General features: G+C 41.3%; 1 protein-coding gene across 1 annotated transcript; it reads right to left on the bottom strand.

Annotated features, from left to right (window-relative positions):
* Positions 1–801: 801 nt before the first annotated feature.
* LOC117831228 (interleukin-31 receptor subunit alpha) lies at positions 802–12,861 on the bottom strand. The gene is made up of 16 exons (XM_034709826.1): positions 12,719–12,861; positions 10,517–10,570; positions 9,837–9,893; positions 9,611–9,725; positions 9,381–9,535; positions 9,154–9,299; positions 6,984–7,125; positions 6,812–6,900; positions 6,522–6,729; positions 6,239–6,424; positions 5,448–5,579; positions 2,782–2,943; positions 2,391–2,534; positions 2,198–2,279; positions 2,018–2,099; positions 802–1,933 (listed from the first exon to the last, which is right to left on the bottom strand). The coding sequence occupies exons 1-16, from the start codon at positions 12,798–12,800 to the stop codon at positions 1,478–1,480; spliced, it is 2,292 nt and encodes a 763-aa protein (XP_034565717.1). The 5' UTR covers positions 12,801–12,861; the 3' UTR covers positions 802–1,477.
* Between the last annotated feature and the right edge of the window lie 287 nt (positions 12,862–13,148).

Raw genomic sequence — 13,148 nt, 5'->3', positions numbered from 1 at the left:
ATAACCTAATAAAATAGCAATAATCAAATTTGATCTGTACATAACTGTATTCTTTAAGTGATGCTTAAGTTGGATTTTCATAATAAAAACGTATGATATAGGCACTGGTGGCCTAGCGGTCTAAGCGCCTCACATACAGAGGCTACAGTCCTCGTCGCAGGGGTCGCAGGGGTCGCCGGTTCGATTCCCAGCCAGTGACCATTTCCTGCATGTGTTCCCCCGCTCTCTACTCCACACACTTCCTGTCTCTCTTCAGCTGTCCTATAAAATAAAGGCAGAAAGACCAAAAATATATCTTTATAATAAAATTTTTGGTCAGTACATTTCTGGAGGGCACTAGCCAATGACAGATGAGGTAAAAAGTTCATTTTACGCCCTGTACTTAAGCACTACTCCATGATGCCACCAAATACCCACTGATGATCTCCTCTGGACCCCACCATGGGAGTTCATTTGGTGGCCAAACCACCAGAGCAGCCTGATATAAGAGTATAACCAACAACACCTGCTTGTGTTCATGATACCCAAACATCTGACCTTTAGAGTCCTGCCAAATTCTAAGTACGACTTGGTGAAATGACATGGCTGGAAGCCTGGAACAATTCCTAGAAGCAACTGTTACTATGACCGACTGTGAGTCATGCAACTTTTTGCTATTCAGTTGCACAACAACGCCCTTTCTATGGGGGGTAATACGAAACTCCACTACAGCTATTACAGGGTTGCTTTTTCAGAGAAAGAAGTGCTTATTACGCTACAGTTGAAGCTACTTGTCAATCCTAGGTCACTACAGTAAAAGTGTACCATGCTGTATCGTTTATTTTACATCAATCTGGACCATAATTCATAAAATGAACATTTTACTGCATTGAAGAAGACCTGAAACTAAATTTAAGGCGATCAATGTATGAGGAAATATGTTTTGAAGTATTAAATTACAAAGAAGGATCACTGTCCAGCAGTCATCCAGTAGAGTTCAACCCAACCAGCGTTTCTCTGTGGATCAAAGTCCTCATCTTTTCACTTGATGGCTCTCACTGACAGCAAACCCACGATAGTTCAGAGGATGTTGAAAGTGGGCTCGTGCAGGATGTGCCATGTCAAGCAACGGATGATCATCTTGCATCCATTGGTGGTCCACATAGTCCAACCCAACCAACGTTTTGCTGTGGTGGATCAATGCCTTCACCTTTTTACTAGATGGTTCTCACTGACAGTAAACCCACAATAGTTCAGAAGATGTTGAAAGAGTGGGTTTGTGCAGGATGTGCCATGCCAAGCGAAGGAAGATTTCCTTGCATCCATTGGTGGTCCACATAGTTTCAGCTCCAACACAACTCTGGCCAACAGAGAGTGGTTCCAAGGATGCTTGGTCGAGTCCAGCCAAGCAGTGGAAGAAGCAACAGAGAGCTCATTTGGTTCAAGGATCCATCGTCAGTGGTTCTTGGTACCGTCACACGAAACAGTGGACAAACCCTCACTGTCCAAGATTGCACCGATAACCAAACTGCCGAACATACTCCAATCTTGATCCCCGCTCAGTCATATCTTCGTCCTCTGGCTCTCCTTCCATCACTTGGGTGAGCGATGTATTTGCTGGCACTCCTTGAGGCATCATCTGTTGAAACAGCTCAATCGTCGTATATCCTGTCGGAAAGGCAAAGGTAGAACTCTGCAGGTCGGTCCTTTGAATGTCTGGGGTTGTGTCTGTCATACTGTCAGGTAGAGTCTCTCCGCTTGTGTCTTTTGCAGCACTATGGATCCAGTCATGTGTCATCTCTGGTTGGCTTTCCTCATCCACCTCAGCGGCATGTAGAAGTGGTAGATTTGACGTTGATGTGCAGGCAGAGGTTTTTTCTTCTCGCTCAATTATCTGGAGACTGTTTGTGTCCCCTTCTTCTACTTTCAGAGTGTTAATCAATTCTAGTAGTTCCTTAGGGAAGTAAAAACAATACAATTAACATCTTTTAAATAGTGGACCAATTTCCCAACCCTACATTTGCAAGCTCACACTCACCAGTTCTCGAGGTCCCTCTGTTATCTGCATGGCGTTGCTTTTTCCAGGGTTGGGTATGCTCGGCCACAGGATGAGTTTGGCTCTAGAGGAGTTGTGCAAACAGGATTGATATTATCAAAGTTAAACATTGCTGACTTCCATATTGATTTACTTGAAAGACAGTGATGGATGTAGGAGTACCTTTTTATTATGTGAGATCCAAATATCAGCACAGTGACCAAAACTGCAAACACTGTGAGGAAACTGCCGAGATTGGAATTTTCTGTGAAAATTGAGGCAGAGAAGAAGAATGTGTTTTTTAGGGGAATTGGTACCAGTATATATTTTTTATAAATTCAGTTTGAGGCGTGATTGGTGGTTCAAGAGTCGTCACCTTTAAAGTTTGTTTTAAAGAGGACTTCAGAGCTAAGTACTCCTTCGCCTGCCTTGGTGAAACCTGATATCTGGACTCTGTATGTGGTACTGCTTTTCAGATTCTCCAGTTCACAGGAGTTCAACGTTGGATCCACTGTTATATCTGGAATACAAGAGGGTACGTTTTTCAACATAGTACCGATGCAACTTGGACAAACCAGTTTTAAAATTGGATGGGTTACAAATAGGAAATGTCTAGATTGTTGGAAAAACAATGGAAACAAAATTCTTGGCAGAAAAAAACTGCAGACATCCAAGGTACTTGTACACTTCTGAGTCTATATATGTGCATGGATAAGCCAAAATCAAGGGGAAGAGGTTTGGAGTAGATAGGAACAGAAGCGTCTTACTTCTTTCTATACTTGTCCCCGGGTAGCGGTTTTCAGTGAAGTGGATTATGTAACCCAACAGAAAACCTCTGATGTCTTCCTCCGGGATGGGCGACCACTGAAGCACCGCTGAATTGAGGGTGATGTTGTAGCTGCTGATGTTTGTGGGAGCACTGATGGGAGCTTTGAAAGAACGATACAGAGAAATCAGACTTTCACATGATGGGTAGGATAAGAAGAAACCTGCAATACCGATCTAGCAGCAGTGTTTTTAATGGGCTGGTAGACTTTTTCTGCGTACTGTGACCTCTAACCAGCTGCCAGTACCCTTTCCCTTCCTCGCCATATCACAGTTTCTCTTGGTGATTCATAATAGCACCTTGCCAACCATGCCTGGTCAGACGGTTCACCACTGTGGTCTTTGTTGAGACATCTCAACAACTGTGGGCTGAAATGTCACAGTGCCATTTATGGAACTCAAAGTGTCACCAGAAGATAAATCATTTCAACTTCTTCTGAGCTCCTGACTTATGTTTTGTTGTTTTCAGCAGTGGGTGTGAGAAATGTGGGGTTTGGAACAGGCATTGGATTAATTGGCATGAAGTTTGGACTTCCCTGTCCCTCAGAGGATGAACCATAATGACTCCAGTGATGTTCTGACTTTTCCTCAATCGCCTCATGCAGGTCACATGTTCTGTTATCAAGTGAAATACCTTCAAATTTACAGTGTGGAATTGTGATCCATCCTCTGGGACACAAAATTTAAACATTGTCCCCAGAGGATTGATCACCATGGCTTCTACATGATCCTCTTGTAATTCCAAACGATTCACATGAATGGTTAAGAGAGAAGTTTTCTCACCAACTACTGAATGGACTTCCATCGAATTCAGGTCAAACATTTATTCTAAAATTATTTCCAGCATTCCTGCTCCCCAGAGGATTCATCCTTATGTCTACAATGAACCCCTGATGACTCTGGTGCCACCTACAGGTTTTCACTTATCCAGTCATATATATCATACTACAACAGTTACATGAATATCTATCTTACTAAATCTACATTTATATATAACTATGGAATCTAAGCTTAGACATTCCTGTTCCCCAGAGGATTTATCCTTTGAATACCATGACATCTTAACTTAATGCTGTAGTACCACCAGCAGGCTTGTATCCCAAATGTCTCTACAACTATTGAAGAGATTACTCTGACATTTTTAAAACAGACATTCATAGTCCCTGGTGGATGAACCCTAATGACTTAGGTGCCATCTGCAGGCCATTGCAATCACTCATCCAGTAATATATATCTACCTATAACATTTACATTATATCTCTCTTACTAAATCATCTATGTAGACATTCCTGTTCCCCAGAGGATTTATCATTTGACTGACTTGCCCTTAAATCTATGCTGTAGTACCCACAGTAGGCCTGTATTCCAAATGTGTCTACACTATTAGCCGCCTTCTTTCACCTGAAAAACATCGCCCGACTCCGCCCACTACTCTCCTTCGCTGCAGCTGAAACCCTGATCCATGCTTTCATCACCTCCAGAATTGACTACTGTAACAGCATCTTATATGGTTCATCATCCAAAGTCCTCAATAAACTCCAGTACATCCAGAACTCAGCTGCCCGCCTACTCACTCACTCCCGTTCCCGTGATCACATCACCCCTGTCCTCCAAAACCTCCACTGGCTTCCTGTCCCCGCAAAGCATTCACTTCAAACTCCTCCTCCTGACTTACAAAGCCCTCCATCACCTGGCCCCCTCCTATCTCACTGACCTGCTTCACCCTTACAACCCCTCCTGTGCTCTCCGCTCTTCTGATGAAAACCTCCTCTCCCCACCCTGTAGGACCAAGCACCGAACCTGGGGCGACAGGGCTTACTCCATTGCTGCCCCCCGCCCTCTGGAACTCCCTCCCCAAACACATACGCAACTCCACTGACCTCCAAACATTCAAATCCCAGCTCAGAACTCACCTCTTCAGAACTGCTTTTAACTGTTAATGTTTTTATTTCCACTGTGTTTTTAACTTGTTTCTTTTATTGTGTCTTTTATTGTGTGCTATTTGTAAAGTGACAGACATTCATGGTCCCTGGTGGATGAACCTTAATGACTTAGGCACCACCTGCAGGTTATTGTAATCGCTTATCCAGTCATATATATCTAACTATGACATTTAGATTTTATATGTATCTTACTAAATCCACATCTATATATAACTATGGAAGTTCAGTTTAGACATTCCTGTTCTCCAGAGGATTTATCCTTTGAATACCATGAACCCTTAACTTTATGCTGTAGTACCCACAGTAGGCCTGTATTCCAAATGTGTCCACACTAATAAAGAGATTGCTGTGAAATTTTAAACAGACATTCATGGTCCCTGGTGGATGAACCCTAATGACACTAGTGCCACCTGCAGGTCGTTGTATTCACTTAACCAGTCAAATGCCACCATTTCAACAATATGTTGGTAGGTACTTTCGTCTTAAGGGGATGCATCTGAATTAGAGTGATGAGTGTAGAAATGAATGTAGTTCCACCACATTTAAATACTTGATTGAGAGCTAAGCTGCTACCTGGGTGATACGCTGTTGTTATTGGTTGTCCTCACATTGTTATTTTACATTGAAACACAGACATATTTTGAAGATAAAGGCGTGCGACTTACATCCTTCCATGAAATAGAACAGTGTGCTCCCATAGGTGCTCTCGCTGTTGTTGATGTGCTTCATGTTGCAGGTGTCTTTGTTCGGTCTGGTGTGAAGAGTGATGCTGTATCTCTTATAAGGCTCCAAAGTCTCTGCGTAATTAAAATAACCCAAACAGTCATCACAAAGGCAGGAACCAAACGTAATTCATCACATGCAAAAATCAGTGCTGAAACACTCTGTGACTAATTATCATCCAGTAAGTGTTCAAAGAATGAAACCACAATCCTCCTCTAACAGCACACAGAAAGACTTAATAGTCTTCATACTTTGTAGAGCCAAATTAGAAGTGCTCCTGCTGATCACTGCAGCCAGCCAACACACACACACACACACACACACACACACACACACACACACACACACACACACACACACACACACACACACACACACACACACACAGACACACTCTAAGAAAGCAGGTAATTAGCCTCTGAACAGGTGTGCTGCAGTGACTATAATTATGACATAAAAATGACTGTAATCACGAACAAGAATAAATGTTTTAATTGCACTAAATTGAGTATAATGACTGCATGGGAGGTGATTAACCACACACTGGAGTTCTCTGTTCTTATTGCCCAGGGCAAAGAAAGTGCTTATGCAAGTCGAGGCTCAGGATTCAAATCAAGGTCTCCAATTTTTGCTAAACTATAGTTCTTCCTTCCTTCTTAGAAAAACAGATTAATAGCTAGAAAACATAACTTCAGGGAACAGTGTGGATCAAATATGTGAATATTTTACGTACCAGGTAAAGGCGTTAAGGTCCTATTGTTGTTTTCATTCTCATAGAAGGGCATGTGTGCTGCTTTCTGACCCTTCTTCATCCACTCCACAGAGTAGCAGACGTACTTTTGGATGAGATTGTCTGACCAGGAGACGGTAAAAGATCTACTGCTGTGGACCGTCACATTCAGCTTTCCATCGTCCAAACCTGCAAGGACAAGTCCAAACTTAACTCCTTTAAAAACAGAGGAACTTACAGTGAGTGCTTTTTAAATGTATGCAGGTGATTGTAAGTGCGTACTCACTGGACTCGTTTTCCCGTGGCAGTATCGTCTGCTTCACAGCCGGGGAGTTGCTGGCGTTATTGAAAGCACTGATGTTGAAGTAATATGCAGAGTATGAGAGGATCAGTCTGATCTCAGGCCGAGTCGTGGTCTTCCGCTCACATGGCCCCTCTTCTGATGCTTTCCAAATGCTCACATGGAAGCCATCGTACAGCTCTGCAGCAGGAAACTAACCAACAGGATATTTTAAGCTTTATAGTACAACATTTTATTGTGATTGTAAAGCTTAAAAAGTCACATTTCGAACTCACTGTCCATGCTACAGAGAGGAGCCGTTGTCCTTTTCTTCCATTAATGTCAGTATCATTAAGACTGACAATAAGAGGTTGCGTTGTCAGCTCTGGAAAAGTGTGAAAGAAACATCAACACAACAAGACATGGAAACTGTTTGTTATAGTTTAAATGAATAAAAAGCAGACTGACCTTCAGGGACAGTGTAGACTTTACTCCAAACACACTGTGAGCATTTATCATTAGTGACACACTGTATTTGTACGTTGTATTCCAACGAGGAGGTTAGATTCTCTACTGTACATTTGGCTTCGTTTTGGCATTGCACGAGTGACTGTCAAAAAAACACAGCGATGAGTTATTACCAAGAAATGAACCCAAGGAATTATAAATGATACTGATCTCTTGTTTTCTTTATTCCAAGCAGTACATCGCCTTAAAACAGAAGCCTGTCTTGATCATAGCTTTTTGCCTTTAATTGATAGGACAGCTGAAGAGAGACAGTAAACGTGGGGAGTGGAGAGCGGGGGAACACTTGTAGGAAATGGTCGCGGCCGGGAATCGAACCGGCAACCCCTGCAACGAGGACTGTAGTCTCAGTATGTGAGGCGCTCAGACCGCTAGGCCACCAGTGCCCCATAGTCTGTTTTAAACATGGAGGCTATCATCGATGGACGCCATATTGAAAACGCTGACTCAACCTAACTTTCATTCGACCTAGCTAGAGGCAAAGAGTTGGAGTTGAGGCTACAGTGTGCCCACCTGTCAGTCAAGTCAGCTGTGCCCCTGAATATGAGTATATGAAAAATGTACCCAGCATGCAGTGTGTCGCTAAAAAAATGAGCTATTCAGACCTAAACTGTTTTTTGAACCAGGCCTGTATTTTTGCTGAAAAGATTGGCTTTTTTGAATGAGTGTGTATGTGGCTTCCAGGGCTTTTGGAACCAGCCTCTAGTGGACACTCAAGGAACTGCAGTTTTAGGCATTTCTGCATTAGCTTCATTTTTCAAAACTGGATTTTTCCACTTGGTCTTGATGCACTTTTTTGTGTCTCACATTAAAACATGGAGACCATCATCGATGGATGCCATATTGAAAGCGCTGACTCAACCTAACTGTCAGTCGACCTAGCAAGAGGCAAAGAGGCGGAGTTGAGGCTGGCGTTTAGCCTCCTCGCTATCAGCTAGTGTGTCCGCTTGTCAGTGAAGTCAGCTGTGTGCCTGTTTATGCAAACTTGTAACTTTTGTATCTCCAAAACAAATAAGTTTTTATAAAAAAAAATGTACCCAGCATGCAGTGTGTCGCTAGACAGATTAGCTATTCAGACCAAAACCGTTTTTTTGTACCAGGCTGTAAACGAGTTTACTCTTGCTGTATAGATCGGCTTTTTTGAATGAGTGTGTTTGTGTCTTGCAGGGCTTTTGGAACCAGCCTCTAGTGGTCACTTAAGGAACTGCAGTTTTTGGCATTCCTGCATTGGCTTCATTTCTCAAGACTGGAGGTTTCCACTTTGTCTTGATGCACATTTTTGTGTCTCACGTTATAACTTAGAGTTTATTGCTAAGAAGATATTTTAATGTTATTACTTATCACACATTTATTGTGACAGAAGAGTGTTTATCTTTTTAAACCTGAATTTCAATATTATTAAAACATGCAAACCTCTACTACAACAAGAAACTTAACATGTCAAAAACCCAGAGTTTATTACTCTTAAAGTGATTTTATTGTTATAACAAAGTATTTTATATAACTAGATTTGATGTATTCTGTTATAATGCAAAGTGGAATCCAACTCTATCTTGGTAAACCATCTTAAAAATACTTTTTATCACATTCTCTTTGGGTGTTTATGTGTCTTGCAGGACTTTAGGGGCCAGCCTCTAGTGGTCACTCAAGGAACTGCAGTTTTTGGACTTCATGCATTGGCTTCATTTCTCAAGACTGGAGTCTTGCACTTGGTGTTAATGCACATTTTTTATGTCTCACATTATAACTTAGAGTTTATTGCTAAGAAGATATTTTAATGTTTACTGTGACAGAAGAGTGTTTATCTTTTTAAACCTGAAATTGTATTGTTATAAAAAATATGTTTCAATATTATTACAACACTTTTCATGTTAAAAGCCCAGAGTTTACTCCTCTTAAAGGTGGTTTTATTGGTATAACAAAGTATTTCTATCACTTTATTTTATATATTCTGTTATAATGCAAAATTTGTGCAAAGTAGAACCAACTCTATCTTTGTAAACCACCTTAAAAACACTTTTTATCTCATCAGACTTAAAAACATTTGAAATCTTCAATGTGTATTAACTGAATTCACACCAACACTCGACCCCACTATCACGCTCATACTGACCTCGCTCCACAACGTGCTGCTCACAGCTTTATACCTCACAGAGTAATTCTTTATGACAGGTCTGTCTTCCTCTGTCCAGCTCACACTCACAACAAGTTTCCCAGAGTGCCGGTTGAAGGAGACGTCATTTGGAGGAGCACATCGCACTGAAATATAGAGATAATAAAAAACATGTCTTTAGAGATTATCATCAAAGAAGAGTTTGATAACCTTGTTTTTATACTCACATATGCTCCTTGGTGAACCACTGAAAACTGCTTTGGTGCAGTTTGTTGACTCAATGTTTTCAAAAACTTCAACAGTCACGTTGAATTTTTCATATAAAAAGATGTTTTCAGAAAACCGATTGAGGTTGAAGTAGGCGTGGCATAACTTTTTGCCTCTAGAAAGAGAAAAAGGTTAAAAGATGAGATCTTCATTAACAGAATTTAAATGTGTTAAAGAATATGTCTCTTACTGTCGTCTGATGAGTGTGTATGTGTTCTGTGATGACTGGTTCCCAGATTTCCACTCGCAGGTTTTGTGGCCTAGTAAATGATGTTTACCAAAGCAGTCTAAACTGTGGACTCCACCTAAGAAGGAGAGAGAGGCAGTGTACAGGTATAGAAACCAGGAAACTTTCTCTAATCTGATTCTGCAGATGAGGATTCAGCCGGAGGTGAGTCAAAACGTTGTTTCATTACCTGGTTGAATCGCACAGTGCTGATATTTTGAGGAAATGTTCTCTTTCTTGCAATTCACTGGAACAGAGTATGAATAAAGTATGAAGCTAGATTAAAATGATAAAGAAAGCTGCTTTATTTCAGGGGAAGAACACATTCTGGATGTGTTAGCAGTGATGGTAAGATATGTATGTACTGCACAGGCATTTGGAACTTACTTCTTATAATATATTTACAGAAAACTGAAGAAAAAACATAAAATCACTGAAATTAAAGCTCCTGTGAGGAGTTTTTGGCTGGTTATGAAAAAGCCTGAAATTAACATGGATGCCTCTTTATGATGTACAAAAGCAAACAAGACCATCAGCATCCAGACTGATTATTTTCAAATAATGATTTGAATGTCTGAAATCACTGCCAGGGGGTAGGCGTCAGATTCAATGACAGCATGCTGCAAAACAACACCTTCATATCTCATGTTTTTTTTAAAGCCAAATATTCTCAGTGAGTGATACTCTTAACTGTGAACAAGGTTTTTTTCCCCCACACATGTAAAGGATAAAATCAGCAATTAGCCGAGCTACAGGTTTGTCCACAGGGGGGCGCCAAAGCCAACACAACCCATAAAGTCCTCACAGGATCTTTAAAGTCATATTTATGATTTGTATTCTGAAATGTGAAGAAAAGCAGAAAAATCTTACCTGTTAGTGTTTCAACTTGAGAGAAGAGTGTAGTGCAGTAAGCAAGGATCAGACCTTCAGAGAGAACAACAACAACAGCAGCTAGCTTAGTAAGATAAGATAAGATGGTCCTTTACTCGTCTCACAATGGGGAAATTCAAGTGTCACAGTAACAAAGTAGACAGTGCAAAAAAATATATAAATTAAAGAGGTAAAAAATAAGCATATCTTACACACACATATATATATATATATTATTGGTTATAGAGTCTGACCACTGCAGGAAGAAAAGACCTGCGGCATCTCTCCGTGAGACACCGCGGGTGAAGAAGTCTGTCACTGAACGAGCTACTTAGTGTTGTTATGGTCTCCTGGAGGGGGAATGACGTGTTGTCCATCAGAGAAGATAGCTTGGCTATCATCCTCCTGTCAGCCACCACCTCCACAGGGTCCAGCGGGCAGCCCAGGACAGAGCTGGCCTTCTTCACCAGGATGAATGAATCAATGGAAGAGGCTTTAAATACTTACAAAAAAAGCTGAAGACTAATGTAGACTAAATATTTAGAAGCCCTGAGAGTCAAGTGGGAAAAATCTGGTGATCTATTTTCTGAGACTGCATGCTATTTCTCTATCTCAGTTGTTGTATCCTGCCCTCATTTTTGGTCTGTCATCCATGAAGATGGGTCAAATATACTCATTAAAAAAACAACAACTGAATCAAATCACAATACAAATTGTTTTTATAATAGTAACAAAGTTTCTGCAATAATTTCTGTATTCGTTACTTTTACGTACATGAAAACAGGTCACCTTTCAACAACTCTTAAGCCTGGTTTGTACTTCCACCGTCACTCTACGCTGTTGTGAGCACATACTTCTGCGTTAGAGTGTCTACAATAATCCACCCAAACACTGCAGTGCAATTTCTCAGCTAGTTGTTTTCCCAGTGTACGGTCCTGCAACATTCTCTGCTTGTTTGTGCACAGGAAACTATGGCAGCTTTTGAGCGCATTGTTGAAGTTGGAGCTGATGAATGTTGAACAGCAGCTGGTCATACTGTAATTATTGCAAAGAAGAAAAGAGAGGAGACATGGAGGAGATGTAATGTGCGGCAATTATGGCATATATGTTGCTACCCAGAAGACCAATCATCAATGGGCTTGCGGTTTGCATCATTCCGACGTGTAGTTACATTATTAGGATTTGCAGGTCAGTCTACGGTCTGCGTAGGCCCAGGTGCAGGAGTGTAAAGCGGGCTTTAGCCTCAAAACCTTCAGAGGCTGGACGTGCTAATACCTGTGCTGCTGGAGGAAGACCCTGGCCTTCTCAGTGCTCTGTGCACAGCCTTTGCAGAAACCTTCACTACTGTGCCTCTTGATCACTTACTCCAAAAGCTGTTTGTCTCTGAGGCACGTGATCTATGTTTCTGTTCCTGGACCAGGTTTGGATTAATTTCTGCACACTTACTCACCTTGGGATATAGTACACAAGGTTCAAGGGTGCTGTTCTCTTGTTGTTTGGGTTGGTTAGTTAGTGTAGTTCATTACATTTCTTCCTTTTACTTCCTTAAACAGTTAAATTCTTAACCCGAGTAGTCATCCTTTCTGTGGAATTGCTTACTGATTTGCTCAGCTCCCACAGGTCCTTTCCGATGTCTTACTTTTGTTATACTCAGTGGAATTTACCACAATTCACCACTTACACCAGATTTTTAAGTCACTTCCCTTTACCTGAATGATCTTGGTCATAACAAGAGATGACAGAGGAACTCACCTTGACAGAAAAACCTGAATAATTCCCTTCCTTTTTGGACCCAAGAGGAGAGAACCCTTTGCAGGTGTGTCCTGAAAAGGTGATCACTTTAACATGTGTGCACATGAAAATCATCTTGTGCACTCGTGTTAAAATTATCACCTTATGGGACTTCAGGGAGCTCGGGCTGTTTAGCAGCTACTGGTCAAAATGAACGTAAGACATGAATTGAAAAAGAAAAAGAAAGTGATGTGCGGTAAACTTAGTTTTACACCTTGCATTGTTTCCTGCAGTGTTTCTCACACAAAGAGAGGACAGCTGAGAAAACTTTGCAGCCAGAAATCATCACTTAGATTATGAACGCAGGAGAGAAACTTTTAGATGAATAACTGGATCAACAAATACTTTATCTCTCCAGTTTCTCTATATAGTTTGACGTAAGAAGTAACAGAGAGAGAAGTGATCACTTACCTAGAATGGAAAAATGTGGATGGCTCTTATAAGAAGGATATTTTGGGTGTAAAAAATCTAACTGAAATCTGCGACCAACCATGTCGCCTCCTTCAGTGACTGAAACCAAGAAAGTGGGTTAGAGGGGATCTCACACCTCCAGCTTCTCCTGCTACTGTTCACATCACTCACAACTCTGACACACTCACAGTGAAGGAGGAGGAAATATTTGGGTTCTATACTCCGTGTTTGCGTGGAGGGGCGGGGATAGATTCTGTCACGCTTCAGAGGATTCATAGACTGACAACAAACCGATGGTAGAGTCCCCTGAAGTTTGAAGAAAAACTGTCACCTTCTCTCTACTTCTTCTTTCCAGAAATAGAGCAGCAGCTTTTGTGATGAGTTCAAACAGGGGTGTCTCTGTGATGAGGAGCTTGGTGCTTTCACAGAG

The sequence above is a fragment of the Notolabrus celidotus genome, chromosome 19 (assembly GCF_009762535.1).
Source record: "Notolabrus celidotus isolate fNotCel1 chromosome 19, fNotCel1.pri, whole genome shotgun sequence".
Lineage (NCBI taxonomy): Eukaryota > Metazoa > Chordata > Actinopteri > Labriformes > Labridae > Notolabrus > Notolabrus celidotus.
The sequence above is the reverse complement of the archived record's forward strand: the minus strand, read 5'-3'. Positions and strand labels throughout refer to the sequence as shown.